Source organism: Amphibalanus amphitrite, unplaced genomic scaffold (genome assembly GCF_019059575.1).
Source record: "Amphibalanus amphitrite isolate SeventyFive unplaced genomic scaffold, NRLGWU_Aamphi_draft 000595F_arrow, whole genome shotgun sequence".
In the NCBI taxonomy this organism is placed as follows: domain Eukaryota; kingdom Metazoa; phylum Arthropoda; class Thecostraca; order Balanomorpha; family Balanidae; genus Amphibalanus; species Amphibalanus amphitrite.
Window position 1 is genome coordinate 146,721 of NW_024882089.1, and position 19,944 is coordinate 166,664.

At 53.5% G+C, this 19,944-nt stretch overlaps 2 protein-coding genes across 3 annotated transcripts; one reads left to right on the forward strand and one right to left on the reverse strand.

Moving 5' to 3' along the window:
- Positions 1-579: 579 nt before the first annotated feature.
- Positions 580-8,193, forward strand: LOC122394490 (transcription factor SPT20 homolog). The gene is made up of 2 exons (XM_043391384.1): positions 580-664; positions 4,022-8,193. Exon 2 carries the CDS (start codon positions 4,083-4,085, stop codon positions 7,134-7,136), a length of 3,054 nt encoding a protein of 1,017 aa, XP_043247319.1. The 5' UTR covers positions 580-664; positions 4,022-4,082; the 3' UTR covers positions 7,137-8,193.
- Positions 8,194-8,517: 324 nt separating this feature from the next.
- Positions 8,518-13,789, reverse strand: LOC122394491 (31 kDa ribonucleoprotein, chloroplastic-like). 2 transcript variants are annotated; one of them, XM_043391385.1, is made up of 3 exons: positions 13,697-13,789; positions 10,391-10,537; positions 8,518-9,938 (listed from the first exon to the last, which is right to left on the reverse strand). In XM_043391385.1, the coding sequence occupies exon 3, from the start codon at positions 9,684-9,686 to the stop codon at positions 8,946-8,948; it is 741 nt and encodes a 246-aa protein (XP_043247320.1). In that variant the 5' UTR covers positions 9,687-9,938; positions 10,391-10,537; positions 13,697-13,789; the 3' UTR covers positions 8,518-8,945. The 2 variants fall into 2 exon arrangements, with proteins under 2 accessions (XP_043247320.1, XP_043247321.1); XM_043391386.1 differs by having other exon boundaries at positions 13,697-13,765.
- Between the last annotated feature and the right edge of the window lie 6,155 nt (positions 13,790-19,944).

Consider the following 19,944-nt stretch of genomic DNA (forward strand, 5'->3'; position numbering starts at 1 on the left):
TGACCTCTGTAGGTCAAACGGCTGAGAGTGCCACCGAATGACTTGGACTGTGGATTGAGCATGTCATGGCCTACATTGTGTGCGAGTTTCAGCTTGATCGGAGGTGTCCCGAATCTGGGCTGAATCCGGGCTGAATCTGGGCTGAATATGGGCTGTCTTGACGGACATGGGTTAAACTAAGGGTTTTATAAATCCTATTATATCGATAGAACTGTTGGCCGGTTACTTTCCTTCAGCGAGCATCATGTTTTATAATATCGCCTAGCGTCTTTTATTTAGTAGTTTTGTTCCCGTCCTGAAAAAGCCTTACGATTTTGGTGGTTTTGCGACATATACTTTTAAGGGACGGTTCACGTTTCGCAATTGTTTCACGGTTGAGCATAGACTGCATTGCATTGTTTTATTTTTTGTGTCTTCATATCACATAAAAAGTTTTCTACAAGAGCATGAAAATGATTTTCACCTCGCTTTATTAAAAATAATTATATATCATTCCTTTTCCTATTTGGTTTAGCTCGATTTCAAAGCTACATCTGCTGTTGGGGTTGTGTCATGAACACACCTTTAGATATTGAAAGTGAGATTTGTAAATTTGTGTAGAATGTGGGGCGAGGTGGCTGGAATTGTTCAATGCATTTTTCTCCTTATTTTGTCGTAAATATTGGTGGGTAATTTTATCTTTCTTCCCAAAATTTTATGCTTTATCGCTGTCATGCTTTTTATCTGCGAACTAAATCAAGAGAGCTTATCATGTAGGCTCGAAAGTTGCTGTTAATTCATGATGGGAAAGGACATTTCAATTTCAATTTCAAAGTAAATTTTTGCTAAACGAATAGGTAATGCTCGAGTCTCGAAGGCAACAGCTGCATTTACCTGTTTTTTTTTTTTTTTTTGGAAGTCGGTAGTTCTACCCAAAATGTTGCAAAAGATGTCAGTGGTGCTTCACAACAACTAGCACGATTTCATTCAGAGCTATGAAGAGCATACCATTAAAATAGAGGTAGAATAAACTAGTTAGATGCTCACCAAATACCTTTTGTAACCAAGCATGATTTGGTAGTGGTAAAGCAGGTCACACTTGTTTTTTGCAACCACGGAGAAGCGCTGTAGGTAAGGTTGTAGGCCGTAGGTTTTATGTGGTAGGTTGTAGGTAAGGTTAGGTCAGTTTTGGTTTGATTTGGTTTGATAGGAAGCATTGCTGGGTATAGAGCCTCTCCTTGGTTGCAAAACACAAGTGTGATGGTGAAATCCTCCTTTTGCACCCTAGACTTGTAAATAATTAGAAACCAGGCCATATTGTAAAAAATATTAGCCTAGATAATTGTTCAAAGAATCATTTACGCTTGAAAAAAATCAGGTACACTACAAGCAGTAATAACAAAACCTAATCTAACCTGACCTTACCAGGCCTTACCGAACATAACCTCACTTTACCTGAATCAATGGGTGGTTCGGTGTAACTTATAAATTTTTTTGTGGAAAAAATATAAATATTGAGATGTGATCTCACTTTTTAGGCTTAGAAGGGTGTGTTGTTTCCTTTCATGTTCATATTTTGTTAATTTGTCCAGTTTTTAGAGGGTGCTAAAAGAGGAAATGACCAGTGTGATGCCTGCATTACAACTACCGCATGATTTAGGTAGGTATCTCCAAGGCGGTATCTCTAAAGCAGATGATTTTCTGAGGCAGTATGATTTCAAGCAACCATAGCAGAAGTCAGAACACCTGTCAAACTAAAAGTCCATGACTTAATTGTGGCATGCTAATTAAACATTAAAATTAAAGTGCATGATGCCTCTTATTAGTCTGAAAGTAAGTTATCAGGTAGGCAACTTTAAAAATGCAATGATATTTATTGTTTTAAGACAGTGCAATAATTTGTTGTTTAGCTGAGGAAGGAATATGGAATGACATAAAAGATTATTGATGTTTGGAAATGAGGTTTAGTGTTTTCGTTTTTAATGGAAGTAGCATTTTTTTTTTCATAAATTCTTATAAAACAAGTCCTAATTTAAAATGAATAGTATTGGCAACTGGCACAGAATGAATGTAGATACTGATTTTTTACCCTAACCATAAGAGTTTTTGAATTTGCTAACTGGACTTATCATTACAGGCATAGGCGTCGCCAGAGATTGTCGGTTGGGGGGGGGGGGGCAAAATCAACTTTTGTGTCAAAACTTGCCTTTCCCCAGTCTTTACTCACTCGTTTTACATATCATTCGACGTGCAATGGTGCGAGGAATCCGATGGTGACAAAGGTTTCCTTCTAGCTATGACATGTAATTTTTTACAGAAAAATTCGAAATTTTGAAACTTCATAACAAAACGACTGGTAGAATTATAGTGGCTGCGATTGCCGACGCACTGCAGAGGGCCCCTGTGCAGACGCTCGACGCTCATGATCATTACCCATTAAGAGGTGAAAAACGCTCCATTTAATCGGATCACCTCGCTAAAACCTCCATTCACGCATGCGTGCAGAGGTTTTACGTGAAATGCATAGGACTTATCCCAGCCGCCGATCGTAGCTAAGTTGGGCATTCGGCGGAGAGTGAATGTCGGAAGTGTGAATCGGAATTCGGAAGTAATTCATCTTTGCTTCAGTGAGATGAAGTGTTTTGTTCACTCGAGTGTGAACAGAAGTTTCTCGTTTTTCGTGTGAAGGGAAGTGCTGCAAACGCGAACAAAAGCTGTTAAACGGAACCAAAAGTAACGCACGGCATATCGGCAAGGGATCCCGTAGAGATAGGTTTGTGACTTCCAGGCCATTTCAGGCCACTCAGGGTCAGTGCTGACTCTCAGAAGCCTGCTTAGGATCCCGGAGATCGACGTGGGTCACCTCAAATATTTACGTGTACGTGGTGCTTTAGGGCTTTCCGAGCCCAAGGTGGGGCCCTCAGAAGCAGTGTGGGCGGCGGGCGCTAAGAGACTAGGCCCAGGGTGAGCCTGGAGCCCTCGGATAGCAGTGTGAACCCTCGGGGTCTGTGTCGAATCCCTAAGGACCCTACGTAGGGACATAATAAACATGTGTTGCGGACCTCAGAGGGACACGTGGGCTGTGACCCCTCAGATGCCGGCTTGGGGTTGGCAAAGTCTGTCGCCTCAAAAATTTGGCTGAACTATCAGAGGCCAGTTAAGGTTCTCAGAAATGTTCGAAGGCTCAAAGATCCCTGTATGGGCCCTCAGAGAACATGAACACCAGTGGGACTTTCAGAGGCCGGTTTGGGCCCTCTGAAAGCTTCTTTAGGGCTCACTGGAGCTCCTTAGGAGCCTTTGTTTAAAGCAAGCTCATGAGCCCTGCGACACTTGTACGGTAGGTACTTGAGCCTGTCGCAGACATTTGACGAGTTGAGAAAGGCCCGAAGATTGCGTTTCACGCTTTGAACGAAAATTGTGTCAGCACTCCAAAACTTATGAAAATCAGCTGTAAAATGTAATAAAGAACGAACTAGGAACATGTAATGAATCACAGCATTGACATTTCCGAGTCTGGACTCGGAGTCTTGAAGATTTTGGAGACTGCGAGTCAGACTATGGTTTGAACTGCACGCTCAAACCGAGTCTGACCTCACAGGCATTCTCAGAAAGGTACCCCCATTTTTTCCCGACTCCAAAATCTCATCGGATCTGTATCGATCTCAGGGGGTGCCCGGTCCGAGGTTGGGGGGCAAGCTGCCCCGCTTGCCCCCCCCGTGGCGACGCTAATGATTACAGGACAAGTTGAGTTTGAGCTGTTGTGGACGTGGTGTTCTGGTCTTGTCTTACAAAAGTGCTCTTCCATTTATTTGTCCATTTACATTAACATACAACTTTAAGTTTAGGAATGTAGTCAATATTACTTGCTTGGAATATTACTTGCAACATATTACTTGCTATTCTAGGGAGTTTATAAAATCCTTAGAGCATTTCTGCTTCATTAACAAGTTTATGTTCCTTACAAATATTTCTGCCATTAATCTCCTAGTCCTGGAAGTCCAATCACAGACTCATTTCTGATGATGACCCTTTCCACCCACAGGATCGCCAGTACTCCGCAGAACTATCTGACCACCCGACTCTGCACTGAGACAGCCACCACAATGTACTGCGAGGAGGACGTCAGTGCCAAGGCGGAGCGCGCCCTGGAGGAGGCCCGCGCCGGCCTGCCCCTGCCCGCGCGCCGCCGGTTCTCCATCGCCGGCCGACTCAGCCGGCTCTGGTCCGAACGGCGACGTCGCCGGCGCGACGAAGACGACTCCGACGAAGCGGACGGACGTCCCCTGCTCGCCGTGCTAGCCGAGCGCGAGCGGCTCAGTGTGCTGCGAGTGAACCTCTATCCGGGGGATGAGGGCTACTCGCTGGCCCTCCGCGCGCCGGACGGCTCCGAGGCTGAGTCCTTCCGACTGCGGTACGAGGAGCGGGAGCTGCTGAGGTGTCTGGACAACGAGGAGCTGCCCTGTGAGCTGTTGGAGCTTCTCGACCAGAGCGGGTGTCGGGTGTTTGTGGCTGGCTGCGTGGTGGCCGAAGTGCGTGATTTTCGACGCTCGGTGTCTCCCGAGCTGTGCACGTCAACGTATGTTCTCCTGCGGCCCAGTCAGCGGACAATTCTGGCCGATCTGAACCGTATCTTCGCCGAGGGGGAATTCACACACGAGGAGCGGGTACAGATCGAGGCGCGGATCGCGCTGGCCACCGCCCCGGCGCTCTGCCTGGACCCATCTCCGGCCGTCGGACTCGTCACCAACCACCAGCAGTGGTCACACCGAGCTCTGGACTCGCCGGCGCTGCGGCGGGCCGCCGAGAGACGCAGCCAGCCGGCGGCCGCTCGCCGGCGGCGTGCCACCGAGCTGCCTCCCCCACCCGGCCCTCTGCGGCTACACCAGTTCCTCCGAGACAAGGGCCGCCTGGGTGCGCCGCCCGCCAAACGCGCGCGCTGCTTTCCGCCCATCAGTGACCTCCCGGTGGTGACGGCGCCCCCCTCGGCGGCAGTGGAGGTGCGGCAGCGCGCGAGGCGGCAGGAGTTCCCTGCTGAACCGAGCAGGGACGCGTCGCTGCACCTCCGAGAAGATAACGCTGTGGAGTGGGATCGGGGCGGCGGACGGGTGATGCATATGAAGCTCTCCGTGTACCTCCGGCCGTCGGATGATTCCTATCACGGACAGTTGTATGTGGATCGTGATTATAAGGAGGGGCGGCGCGGCGGCGCGTGCTGTCGTTTCCCGCTCTGCTGTCGCGCGGCCGCAGATCTGTACGTCAAACAGTGCATCGAGATCTTCACCGAGTACGGCAAGAAGAGCGCTAAACTGACACACCAGGCGGTTGGGCAGCCGCCGCGGGTGACGCTGACTCGCGGCGCGCGCGAGCGGAGAGAGTCGCAGACGTCTCTCCCGTCGGCGGCTCACTCTGCCGCGCCGGTGCTGCTGGCCGCTCAGCAGCAGCAGAGAGTAGCGCTGGCCCGGAGTAGCACCCCGGCGCTGGCGGCACAGCTGCGCACCCCGCCCCAGCTGGCGGCCCGCGCGGCGCCGCTGGCCGCCCAGATGGCGCAGGCGCTCGGCCAGGCGCGAGTGGCCACACACAAGCCGGCCACGCCCGCGCTACCTCCTCAGGGCTCTGTGGCGGCGGTGGTGTCCGCGCCTCAGACTATCCAGATCAAGGTGTCGGCTCAGAACACGCAGATGACTCAGCTACTACAGAGTCAGTTGCAGCACATCCAGGTGACTCTTCCACAGCAGGTGTTACCTACCGCTCGTCTCGCCGCCCCCGCTCCCGCTCCCACCGCGGCGCCGGTGCGTCAGGCTCCCACCGGGCTGCAGGCTCTGCTGGCTGATACACCTTCCGCTGATAACCCGGCGGCAGGAGCGGGAGTCGGTCCCAGTCTGCTGGAGAAACTGGTGGCCTCGTCAGCGCCAGTATCGGCGGCTGCGGTGGTCACGGGTTCGGGTACGAAGCTGCTACCGCTCTCATTTCGGGTACCGAACCCGGCGGCGACGCGGCCGGATCTGGTCACTCGCGTGGAGCGGCAGAATCCGACCCTGACCGAGCTACTGAACGCTCCACCGGCGGCGGGGAGGCCCGTTTCTGTGCCGGCTGCCGGTCCAGTGCCGTCCCCGGCGCCTGTGCCCGTCCAGCCGGCAGTGCCGCAGAGTCTCCCGGTCCCGCCGCCCGCCGCGCCGAGCCAGCCGCCGCCTCAGGCTGTGTCGGGGGCCGGCGGGGATCTGCTCAGCACGGCGCTGCAGCTGGTACAGAGCGGGGACCTGCTGGCGGAGCTGGAGAACCTGGACAGTCTGCTCAACTCTGACGGGGCGGACGGTCAGTCGGCGCCGCAGCCGCCGCAGCAGCAGCAGCCGCAGCCTCCCCCGCAGCCTCAGCCTGTGATGGTACAACCGCAGCCCGCGCCGCCGCCGCCACCGCCTCCTCCACCGAGACTGCTCCAAAAGTCTGAACCTCCGCCTAACGTCAACATCCGTAACCTACTCTCTGACGGTGTGAATGTAACAAATCTGCAACATCTCCAGCAAGGTCTGCAGACGATTCCCGGTCTCCACAACGTGCAGGTGTCGATCCCAGGAATGAGCGCGCCGATTTCCATCAACGTCGGTGGAGCTCCTGCGACCTCCGCCCCGCGCGTGCTGCTTACCTCCCCTCCGTCCCCTGCGCAGACTCTGCGGCCGGCGCCTTCTCCGCGGCAGTCGGTATCACCCGCGCCGCTACCTTCACCGGTGGGGGCCAGTGTGGGCCTGCAGCGCCCGGCGCAGTTCCAGGTACTCTCAGCGGTCGCCGGTCGCCGCGCAGCCGGACCCGTGTTGGTTACCTCCCAGGCGGGGGGAGCGGCGGGTCAGCAGGTGTACCTAAAGACCGAGTCGGGCGCCGGGGGCCAGCAGATGATCCTCACCACTCAGGCGGGAGCCGGGGGTCAGCAGGTCATCCTGACCACCCAGGCGGCTGGCGGGGGCGCGCAGCAGGTGTACCTCAAAGCGGAGCCATCGAGCGGCAGCACGGGTCAACAGGTGATCCTCTCGAGCCAGACGCAGGGAGGGCCGAGTTTCTCGGTGGTGCAGGTACCGACCGGAAGGCTGTCGCTGACGCAGCAGCAGCAGAGGCTTCTACTGCAGAGGCAACTGCAGCAGGCGCAGCAGAGGAAACCGTCCAAGTAGCGACCTGCGATAGCCCGGTAGCTGTGCTTCCGGTGACCTCTGGCGCCCCCGGCACAGCTGTCTTGACCTTGACCTCCCGCACCGCTGCCTGCCTGCCTCGTCCAGTCACCTCGCAGGAGTTTGTTGTACGCTTCACCAAATGTCCAGCTCACGACACTAATCATCCTGAGCCAATGAAGCCGGATATTCTGCTGTTGTCTACACACGAGTGAATGCTGAACAAACCCGGGGTACTCTAAGAGCAGATTGTTGTTCAGTGATGCTCTGTGCCTGCATGAGAGTCGATGGGTAAAACTTGGCTCTGCATCAAATCGATGTACTGAACAGTGACCAGGTACGCTCGGTAGGCCGATTAGCCGGTGAGCTCTGAGCTGTTAGAGCGGCGAGTTTCGAGCTGTTGGAGCAGTGAACACCGAGTGATGAGCGATGAACTAATTGTTGAGCGGTGAGAGCTGGCTCTCTCACCACCTGAAAACTAACGAGAGTTTGGGCTAAGCGACAGCTCTCAGTATCAAGGTGATGGTTGTGGTGCCTGATCTCTGCAGCATGCGTTCTAGCTGAGTCGCGAATGGCTACTAGCGCTAGCTGCTAGTGTCATTCTCCCCGCGTGTGGCATCCCCACAATGAACTGGGCTGATCTGATGCCACGCGGCGTGCTTTCGCAAATAATGGTCTCGTGTTGTCTCAGTCTATCCGCCAACGAATCATAGTGGGTCTTACTCGCGACATGAATACGTAAAGCCTATGTTTTTATCAAAGACCGTGAACACTAATTCTATTTATTGATATTCCCTATCAGCTGTTAGAGATGTGGAGTTCTTTATGTGAGACTGCCAAGTAATTGGTTTGTGTGCCTATTATGTAGCCTGTGATGACGTCCATGCTTATGCATAATCAAGGCCGTATATAGGATATTGTCTCAGTGATGGTTGTAACTATTGAGTGCTGAAAGTGACCGTAGAAAGGTGCCTATTTTACCAAACGCGCCGCTGGGGCGCAGATAGTGTGTGCCTGTGTGGCATTCATGAACTTGCATGACAATATATGTAGGACTGACTGCTGGGTTTAGCCGGGTCTGACCTAAAAGGAAAGTCGCTTCATTGCTTTCTGATGGGTAGAAATTTGCCTCTAGTGAGCCGTAAACAAACAGATCGGAGCCGGGAGGTGACCACCAGCCGAATGGGCTAAACCGGAGAATAGAATAAAAAGTAATGTTTCCGCCTAGTAGCCAACATTTGCGCACCATTGGTATGTTCTCTCGTAAGGCAAACCTATCTACCACCTGTCTGATTCCCTTCAGTGAGATAATATACTGTGATCGTGGCCAGACACAGCTAGTCAGTTTAATCTGAAGAGATACGTCACCAAAGATTGCAGGTAGTTCAATTCAAACATGTATTGCCCCTTCAATCATCAGACATGGCACCATTTGCTTGAATCACATCTGATTGGCGCACACACATCACAAACAAAAACAACATTCACACTGGAGATGACGGCAGCACACGAAATCATTTCAAATCTGCCAGTCTCGCTTACAAATTACACTCACGACGAGCAAATGGTGACATCAATTGGAAATGGTGTTGGCAGTTTATTCATAAACACCAATCTTTCATCACGTGGCTCACTTTACTTCAGAAAGGTTTGTAACAAAAGGGGCATCTGACCTGTTTGAATATCTAACAAAAAGTTCATTCCATTTCAATATCAAGTCCGCTGAATCCGACGAACACAGCGACTGTCCGAGGAACTGTCCACCGCCGAGCAGACCTCACGTGACCCCTGACCTCACGGTTCATCCTGACCTCACGTTTTGCCCGCCTGGTCCAGCAGTGACCTGACCTCTCCCTCCGCCCCCTCCGCCGGCGTCACTCCGTCCGTGTCGGTCACCTTCGGGTCAGCCCCCGCCTCCAGGAGCACGCTCGCGACCTCAGTGTGCCCGCAGCTAGCCGCGTAGTGAAGCGGCGTCTGTCCGTCCGCGTCACGGCAGTCGACAGTGGCGCCTCTGGTGAGCAGCAGACGAACTATGTCGACATGACCTCGGTCGGAAGCCCAGTGAAGAAGACGCAGACCGTCTCCGTCAGCCGACTCGCAGTCGAAAGTCGTCCGTTGGGATAGTAGATCACACCTCCCCGCCTTTACCAGATCCAGAGGGGACGCGTCATCGCCGACCGTGGCGCCATCTTCCTCAGCGCGGACTGGAGTCGAGACGGCAATACCAAGTCCCCGCGGCTGGCCGACGGTTTCTGCGTCCCCGCCAGACATCCAGTTGGGCTGCAGCTCGGTGAGGATCTCCACATAGCGCCGCTTCGCCTCGAGTTCCGTCATCTCGCCCAGGGATTTCCAGGCGTCGAATTTGCGCCGTGCGGAGAGGCTGAACAGGCCCGGTCTCTGGCCGCGACATTCGCCGCAGGTGGCCTGCTTGTAACACGCGTATAGTCTGAGAAGATCGTCGTCCGGCAGGCGACCGGAAGAGGCGAGGAGCTCCACGCAGCGCGCCGCGTCGTCGAACGCTTCGGAGATCATCTCCTTTTCTAGGTCGCCCATGGTTAATGGTGGCGGCGACTAGCGTTGGAAAATCGTACTAATAGTTCACAGATGGTCACAGGTGGCAGCACTATCACACGCACCGCGCACTAGCGGGTTATGTTTCTACTTCCTACTATTCAGCGCGTCCTATTCCGAGCCGGGGCCCTTCCGTTCGCTGACCGATAGATGGGAGCCCTCCAAGACGTGGCCCGGTTTGTTGATGAACGCGTTGAAGCTCTCGCGGGTCTTCATGGTCACAAAGCCATAGCCCTGCAAAACAGGAAACAGAGACAGGTGTAAAATGACTCCTAAGCAACAAAACACACTTGGTTGCAAAGATTGGAGAACAGTTTAACAAGTTCTCAATTAGTCTATGGGCAAGCAAAAGAAGATATCACTTAAAATCTGGTAAGAAAATTAGGCCACACAAAATAAGTGGTGCACTGCAAACTAAATAATCTTTCCCAACTGTTGTGAGACATTACAAAATCAAACATGTTTGACTAACAGCAGGATATGCACTCTGATCAATTAAACAAAAAATGTTTAACATAGGTACATTCATTCAGATAGATTTAGATTTCAGACTGACAAAGATTCATAATTACAAATGCAATCAGATTCTAACTTAGCAAAACCTGGAAACCATCTGCGAATAGGAAAAGGTTCATCAGTCTTTGTGGTATCAAAAGATAAGTGAGTTTTCCAAATAATCAGCATACCTTGCTCAGACCAGTCTTGGGGTCGAAGACCACACGTGCCCAGGCGACGGGCCCAAACTGGGAGACGTAGGAGCGCAGCTCGCGGGTGCTCACTGTCCACGGCAGGTTTCCGACGAACAGCGACAAGCCCTGGCGGGAGGCCATCACCTGGTGACACACATAGGGGTGGGTGGTCAAGTTTGATGGCTCAAGAATCAAACATGCAATCTTCCAGCTTTTCGGATCAGGATGAAGATTGAAGCTCAATTCATGTTTTTTATCATGAGCATCAGCATTCAGGCGCGGATCCAGGGGGGGGGCGACGGGGGCGGCCGCCCCCCCCCCCCCGCCATCCGAAAAAGGCGCCCATATCCCGCGGCAGAGAGGGCGCCCCGAGCAGAAGAGCGGCGACACAGCAAAGGTTCAGCAGAAATAGGGCGCCTCCAGCAGAAGTTGGGCTCACCAAGCAGGAGAGTGACGCCCAATTGCCTATTCCCAGCAGATGAGAGTCGCCCCAGCAGCAGATGGGCGCCCCCAGCAGAAGAGGGCGTCTCGTTACAAGAATATAAAATACCTTCTGTTCAAGAGGGGCGCCCCTGGCAGCGGAAGGGCACCCTTAGCAGGAGACGTGTCCCCCTGAAGAGGAGCGACGCCCCAGCAAAAGGAGAGAGGCGCCCCCATTCCGAGACGAGGGGCGCCCTGACAGCAGCTGGGCGCCCCAGCAAAAAAGGAGCCCCATAATAAGAAAATGGGTGCCACTGGCAGAAGACGGGCGCCCCAGCAGAAGAGAGGGGTCTCCAGCAGGAGACGGGCGCCCCAAGCAGAAGAGGGGCGCCCCAGCAGAAGAGGCGCCACAGCAAAAGTTAATCAGAAATGGGGAGCCTCCAGCAGAGTTTGGGCCCGCCAAACAGGATATGGGTGCCCCATTGACAATATCCGGCAGAAGACAGACGCCCCAGCAGCAGATGGGCGCCCCCGGTAGAAGAGGGGCGCCCCATTACAAAAAGAAAAGGAGTATATTCTACCAAGAGGGGCGCCCCTGACGACAGCGGAAGGGCAACCTCAGCAGAGGGGAGGTGCCCCAGTAAAAGGAGAGGCGTGCCCCGTTCCGAGCAGCAGAGGGTCGCCTCGCCCCAGAAAAAAAAAAACAGGAGCCCCATAAGAAGAAAAGGGGTGCCTCTGGCAGAAGAGAGACGTTCCCCGCAGTGGAAGGGCGTCCCCACAAGAGTGGCGTCTCCAGCAAAAGAGAAGTGCCCCCTGCAAGAGAGGGGCACCCCACCAAAAGTTGGGCAGAAGTGGGGCGCCTCCAGCAGAATTTGGGGTCGCCCAACAGGAGAGGGCCGCCCTATTCACAGCAGAAAAAAGACTCCTCAGCAGCAAAGGGGCGCCCTAACAGAAAAGGTGCACTCGTAGTAGAAGTGGGACGCATCAGGAAGAAGAGGGGCACTTCTAGCAGAAAATGGGCGTCCCAGATAAGTGGGCCGCCTACAGCAAATTGGTCGTTCTTAGAAGGAAGAAATGAGGCGACTTAAGCAAAGTGGGTCTCTCCATAATGGATTAGGCGATCCAAGCAGAGGTTTGGCGCCCCCGGGAAGTGGGGCATACCAGCATAAGTGAGACGCTTCCAGAAAAAGGAGGGGGCATCACCGGGAGAAGAAGGACTGCACCAGTAAATGGAGGCCACCTTTTTGCTAATATCTTTTGCTAGGGTAGCGGTGCCCATCTACGACTTTTAACCCGTGCCGTGCTGGTGGTCTGAGTTTTCCGTGTCCTGCTGGGGAGGGGGGGGGGGGTCACACTCCCTCGTCTAACTCGGCTCCTGGGGCGCGTAGTGACACGCGATAAGCGGCATTCGAAAGATCGCCAAAAAACAGGACGAAAACAAAACGGTCATTTTTTTAGGTCAGGTCGAATGTCAGGTCACCAGAGGTCATCAAAGGTAAAATGTTGCCTGTTTCAAAAAATTTTCCGTTTTCGAAGCAGCGGCACATAACTCGGAAACCAATAGAGCTATAGCGCCGCAGAAAAGCGCATTCGATAGCCCTTTTAAAGGTGTTTCTGCAAGCTGCGCTCAGACTTGACCTCAGGTCAACGGTTTAGCCTTCAGAGGGCAAAAGACTCTAAAAATAGCCTTTTTACGAACAATGTTTTCCTGCAATAACTTTGACTCAAGAGAGTCTCGACATTATGTTTGCCAGCATTGCGTTTCTGTCGTCGAGACACGTCGAACAAACTAAAGGTTGACCTTATGAAAGGTAATTTTGAGAATTTGACCTCAGGTCAAGGTCATGACCTGACCGGGAAAGGTCATGCTGCATAGCAGTCGATGCGTGTCGTCGAGCTGAACACAGCTGAGGTGTTTTTATCTCTCTAGCTTGAATCTATCAAAAGTTATTTAAAAAAACTGCTGCGGACATTTCATGACATGGGATGACCTCTGGGATATAATGAGTGGTCACACTAGGTGCAATGTTCTTATTCAGTGTGTTAATTTTATATGTATCCCAATGCTTGATATTGTCTAGAATGGCGCTCGTCCAAAAGAGATGCCTTTCAGTTTTCTCCCAAAGACTTAATTATACCTACCTACCTAATGGAGACGTCGCACAACTGACCTGACCTTAAGATATCGAAATTCCGAGATATACGTTTCATGAATAGTGTTGCTTTCATCAATCGCTGAAAGGTTCAAAGCAATCATTCATTCGGTATAGCAATGGTAAGCATTTGAACTTTTCTTAGGCTAGGTCACTTGGCATAACCTGGTGACCTGACCTTCCATCACCCGCGTCAGACATTTTTACAACATGTGCAAAAAAGATGCATGATAAGGTATGCTGAAAATGGCGGCGCTGCGCGCAGCCGTTTTTCAGATATTTGCGAAAACCTGAGGGGGAACGCGATAACGCCCCCCTAGCACGGCGCGGGCTTTTAGTTCCCGATTTTGACGGTTTGGCGCCCCCTTTGTACGACTATGGAGCGCCCCCCGATTGCCAGGTCGCCCCTATTTTGACTTGCCGCCCCCCCTCCCGAAAATTCCTGGATCCGCCCCTGTCAGCATTACATAACAAAAGCCAAAGTTGTGAATGAAAATGAGGAGGTGTCGACTTAGGGATGTTACGATGGTCCTTTGTAATCACTAGTTAACATACAGAAAGTCGGAAATCAAGGCAAAACAGAATTGAATTGAAACTCTTCCCTTCGACAATGCATTCATGCAAATACAATGGCGAGGCGATTACACATAAGATGTGTCTTTTACAGTAGTTCACCTACATGAAATTAATTCTTTAGTTGAAAAAAAAATCCCTTTTAGCAATAACTTACCTTATACAGACTGAAAAATAAACACCACCGCGCCACTTTTCCGTGAAAAATGCCGACGTCAAGGATGTGTTTTTACCTTTACTACAAAATGCACCACGTGATAGCATTAAAATGCTGCAAAAGTCTATACCTGCAACTACCTCACTGCCAGAATCGCCACAGGCTCATCGTAAAGAAGATAACAAGTCATGAAAGCCGCAAAGCCATTGAATAGGATTCAGCCATTTTCTTTTGTAAATTTCTTAATATTGGGCATCTGAAAATGCATTTGTAAGTAGGTATAATATTATTTAGTGGCCGAGAGCCGTGAAGGATGCACGGCTAAATCGTGTTCCCGGCTGTGGCGGGAAGCGGTCGCGCGTCGGCGCGCGAGCAGAGCAGAGCAGAGCGCTGGGCAAAGGGTGTGTGTGTGGAGCGCGGCCGGAGGCGCGGCTGGTTGTGTGTTGTGTGTTCGGTCAAGCTGAGAACACAGGAATACAGAGACATGCAGTAAGACCGGAGGCTGTATCTGAAGACTGAGGTGTCTTACATTGGTGGCAGCGGTGGTTGTGGTTGCGAACCGGGTTGTGTTGGCCTAACAGTCTTGGCCTGATAAATTGTTTGACACGGAACCGATCAGCTGCGAGCTTATAAACATTTGATTTTTTCACGCCCCAAGTGATACGCAGTGATTTACGACGACGTCGTGATTATCTCAAGAGGAAATGGCTCACTTCGCGCCACCCAGGTATGACGGTCGGGGGTCATTTCGTCGTTTCCGAGAGGATTTTAAGAGTTTTTGTGCCGTGCAGTCGTTCACGGGTGAGGCGACTCTGAACTGTTTGCCGCTGTGTCTGGATGGAGCGGCCCGAGAGGCGTTCGACACGTTTGAGCGTCCTGCTGACGGCTCAATCGACACTCTGCTAGACAGTCTCGGAGCCGTGTTCCCGGACGCTAGCGCCTTGGACTGCCACAGCGCGCTGCAGGCGCTCAAATTCGACCCGACGGCTCAGTCACTGGACACCTTCATTGTTCAGCTGCGCGGCCTGGTCACTGCCGTGTTTGGCGCCCACTCGCCTGATACGCATCTCTTTCACTATTTCCTGGCCGCCTTGCCTCAGCGGTTGGCTCATGCAGTGGTGTCTTTGGGATCTGTGACCTTTGATGCAGCCGTAAAAAGTGTGCAAAACGTGCTGGCTGCTGATCGTCTGTCTCGGGGACCGGTGGGCCAGGGACAGCGCGTGTGTGCAGTGGGCGGCGATGGCGCCCGGTCCGAGCCCGCCCCCGACCAGGCGGAGGCTGGGCCGGCCGGATCGGACTCAGAGCGACCGGGGGTGCGTAAAGTGGGAGGCGAGGCTGCAGAACCATCAGTGCTGGAGCAAATTCTGCGCCGCATTGGGCAGCTGGAGTTGCAGCTGGCTGCTACTAACCGGATGGGACAGATGAGGCATGACCGGGCCCGGGGACGACAGGAGTGTGACGTGTCAATGCCCATATGTCTGTGTTGTGGGGAGACGGGTCACGGGAAACCAGATTGTCGTTTCCGTCTAGCCAGGTGCTTTGCCTGTGGGAAGGTGGGCCATGTTCAGCGCACGTGCCGCCTCTCGGGAAACGCCGGAGGGGAGGGCGCTCAGGGCGGCGCGCGCGCTCCCCGGTCACTCGGCCGCCGGGACCGAGAGTTTTGAATAACTGCGCTGCATCGGCGTCGGACATTACGGTCAAGGCAAAGGTTAGTAAGGTGCCAGCGCAGCTTGTTGTGGATACAGGAAGTGCTATAACAATAGTTCACAGGCGGATTTATGATCAGATTTCAGCGCGTCCCCAGCTACAACGTTGTGACGTCACCGCTAAAACTGCAACTCAACAGCCGTTGCGTCTGCTCGGTCGGTGTGCAGTGCATTTTGTTATCGATAATGTGTCATACCCGCTCTCTGTGTTTGTATCCGACGAAATCGGTCCCATCGACTGCCTCCTGGGCATGGATTTTTTCGCGCAGTACCCGTTTGTTCTTGACTTATCGACGAAGCAGCTGACACCTGCAAACCAGGTGAACCGTCAGCCGGTCGCCACGGTGTTGCCTGAGCGACCGACGACTCGTGTGTGCAGGGTGTCTGTACAGGAAACGTACGCTATACCCCCAAACTGTGAGGTTGTGATCCCCGGCCATGTCGATGATGCTGATTTTGAGGGAGAGGCTGTGTTCATTGCCGACGTCGCAGTCAGTGGGTTGACGTTCCTGGACGGACTGGTTGATGTGAAGCCGGGCGGCAGTGTTCCGGTCGTGGTGCGTAACGTGACGTCATCATCGGTCTCGGTGTCTAAGGGCAAGGGCCTAGGATCAATGGAAGCCGACTTCTCCATTGAAGGGGAGGGGAATGATGCAGACAATGGGGTGTCAAATGGTCCCAGCTCTGGCGCGGGTTCCTTGGAGGATTTGGTCGATCTGTCTGATGTGTCGCTAACGAGTCAGCAGCGGGAAAAGTTCTTTGCTCTGTTGCGCCGGTACCCCTCGTTGTTCTCAGACCAGCTTGGTCACTGCTCACTAGTTGAGCACGTAATCGACACGGGCACTGCCAAGCCGGTGCGATCAGCTCCCAGACGAATTCCCCCACACCTGGAGACAGAAGTAAAGCAGCGCGTGCAGGATATGGTAGATCAGGGGGTGCTGGAGCCGTCTGATGGCACTTGGTCATCACCGGTAGTCCTGGTGAAGAAAAGAGACGGTTCTGTGCGAATTTGTGGGGATTTTCGAAAACTTAACCGCGTGTGCCAGGTGCCAGCCTTTCCAATCCCAAGGGTTGATGTCCTTCTTGACAGCCTGGGAGGTAACTCTTTGTTTTCGGTGCTCGATCTAAAAAGCGGGTACAACCAGATGAGCATCCGAAAGGAGGATCGATCCAAAACGTCCATCACGCTGCCGTTTGGGCTTTGGCAATACACAACGTGCCCATATGGCCTCAGTGGTGCCCCGAGTTCGTTCGCCAGGCTGTTGAGTCTTGTATTGGGTTGTGGAAAACTGGAGATACCGGCCAGCCCTCACATCGCCACTCCGAGCCGCGGGGCCGCCAGCACCCGGAACGAGCGGCCAAGGCTGGGTCGGCCTGACGGCGACGCCGGAGGCAAAGCCGCAGCTCGCCGGAGCCGGCTCAGGACCAGCCGACCCTGGCAAAGTGGACCAAGGGCACGGCAGCCCGGCGACGGCGCCCGGGGCAGCGGTGCAGCCAGCCCGCGCGGTGGGGCGAGTCACGGCCGACGAGGAGCGCCCGGGGTGGGGACGTACGGGGCGGGGGTGCCGAGGGCCTGAGGCGACCCCGCCCTGGACCAGCTCAGCTCGACGGTGGTGTCACGTGGGCCTCCTCCCGACGGCGAACTGGGGAGGGGGCGAGGCTGGCCGTGGCACCGCCATATAAAAAGCGTGCGCTCGGTGCTACGTCAGTTCAGTCGTCTCCAGTCACCACTACCAGAGAGGGAGTCGTCTCCAGTGGGGAGGCTCCAGTCGGAGACTCCAGCAGGGAGTCTACAGTTCCAGTTCCAGTCTCCGGTCACCAGACTCCAGGCGCAGTCTCCGGTCATCTCGACCGGTCGGCCGAGACCCCGACGGCCGCTGGGCGCTCGCAGTGATTGTGTCTGGCGTGCACAGTGTCAGGGACAGTGCTTGAGATGTAAGTACACGGGTTCAACCAGCCGCGCTGGCTATGGCGCGCTGGTTGGGATTAGAGGAGAGTAGTTGAGAGGAGAGTATGAGATCAGTAGTGAGTGTGGATCTGTGTTTTCCCTATCCTCAATAATAACACCTCTATGTGTAAACGCTGTCTGTGGGGCGGTGCTGAGCGGGGGCTGAGGCGATGGAGAGTCGGACTAGCGCTGGATAGTAGACTAATTGCAGAGCCACACATCCAAACAAGTAGGTAGGATGAAACATATTTTCACACTGGTGTCAGAAGTGGGATAGAGTTATTGAATTGACTTTGTCATTTAATGGCTTCCGTTTTTAACCGAACGGCGAACCTTCTAAATTTTAGGGATGCTGTGGCTAATTTTAATAGAAATTAAAGAATTGGTGTTCTGTTACTGTCTCCATTCAAAATTAATTGAGCTGATGTTTAATTTCAAATTTAAAGCACCTTTTTCTTCTGTTGTCCGACAAAGGTCTCCATCGGCCGCTCGCACACCGCCCCAGCTGAGGTGTTCCTTTCCCTTTCACGGGTCCCGACGTTGTGTAGACTGGGCGGCCGACTGACCCAGTGACGGTAACCTTGGGACGCCTCATAACGGCTTTGTGATTGGTGTGAGTGTTTTCTCCTGGATTCCTGATTGGTGGTGAGGTTTGTGCTTACAGTGGCTAGCCGGTCCCGTAACAGAACAACGTAAACTGTGCCGGTGTTGTCTTGTCTCAAAGAAGAGTGTCGGCTTGTGTGGCTCTGGCAGTCATACATCCGACTGTGGTGCCTGATCAGTCGTGGAAGCGTGGTGCTGTGAAATTAGAGTCCAAAATGGTGGTCGGGAGCAGTACAGTATCGGTGGTCCTGGAGCTTCTACATGAAACCAGGTGTTATTGTGGCCCTGTCGGCAACAGCAGGATGCTGTTTGCGGGTGTGACATTGGAGGATGTAAGGGGCTGGTGGATTGCCGTCCAGATTTAGTGGTGTCTAAGTGAGTCATTATCTGCAGGTGCAGTTAGTTAGAATGTTAGAGCCGATCGGGACTAGTGTGTCGTTGGGAAATATGTGTCATTAGGACTATATTTCGCCGGAGGCTTCCTCCGTGACCGGGACGTTTGATTTAGGAGCTAAGCAGGACTCGGTGAAGTCGTATATACGCCGAAAGGAGCCCAGTGGAGTCCGTGCAATAGCGCCTTACCTTCTGCCGGGGAAGGTTAAACTAGGGGGTCGTGCGCTCTCCTCTTGTAACTTGAAAGCTGCAGCTCAAGTTCAAGGAATTGCCTATAATCAAACGTCACCGAGTGTCTTCCCGTCTTACTACTGGGTCAGATCGGGCGAGGTGAAGCGGACACATCCGATAGTACCCGATGGCATTTGTTTGTGTCCTGCAGATAATGTCTGACGACGATAAGAAGCAGCCTGAGGCATCGGCACCACCCCAGGCGCCAACAACGGACAACTATGACCCGGCCTATTATTATACGGCCGGAGAGACCCAACAGACCGCGCAGAACACGACCCAGCACCAGCGACCACTGCCACCTGTACCAGGTCAGTCCGATGCACGGGGGCTTGCAGAGCTGGACTTAATGGCGGATGGAGTACGCTCCCTTCAGCTGGGCGAGAGCCGGGGATCCCAAATAGAAACCTTTTTTCTGCGACAGTTGAACACCTTCAAAGGAGAATATGGCGGGGATGCCATCACAGAGTGGGTCGAAAGGGTTGATCTACTGAAAAATCTCCTTGGAGCCTCTGACGCCGAAATCATTCGGATTTTACCTCTACGCATGTCCTCTCGCGCCGTAGAATTTTTGCGGAGCTTTTTGTCGAGTCGGGAGCGTGCAGAGCACACCTGGCTCGGGCTGAGGCGGGCCCTTTTGACCCAGTTTGGGGGCAAGGTGGACCCCGCCCAGCTGGCCAGCCAATTCCAGCAGGCCAGGATGGGCCGCAATACCCCGGTGCGGGAATTTGCACTGCAAATTGGCCGCTTAGCTCGACTGGCGTACCCGGAGCTATCTAGCGACTCCGGGACGCCAGAACAAAAGCAAACCCAGAGAGCTTTATTTAACAGGATTGCCTTGGAGCAGTTTACTGCCGGTCTCCCGCCTCTGCTCAGCCGGCCGATCTATGAGCGGCGGGTGACAGACTTCCAGGAGGCGGTAGATCTGGCTGCGCATCACGAGGAAATCAACAACAGATTCATGAGGAGATCCACCATTCACGCCATGCATGAGGAAATGGCCCCTCCTCCCCAAGGCTATCCTCCCATGGCAGGATATCCTTTCACGCCGGAGTCCTACGAACCCTTGTACCAGTGCATGGCGCCTATGCACACGACCGGTACCGGCTCCTCAGGTGGAGCAGAGCCCGAGTCCCGACATTTGAGAGGACCGCCCGGCGATCGCCGAGGTCGCGGCCCATACCCTTCCCGGAAACCAAACCGCAATTCCGTGGTCTGTTTCCATTGCAAACGTCCCGGCCACTACCGTCGAGACTGCGGAGAGTTGGGCTGCTCCATCTGTGGAGAACAGGGCCACATGATGGCTGATTGCAGGAATATCGTGTGTGCAGCCTGCAAGGGAATGGGACATCCGGCTAACAGGTGTC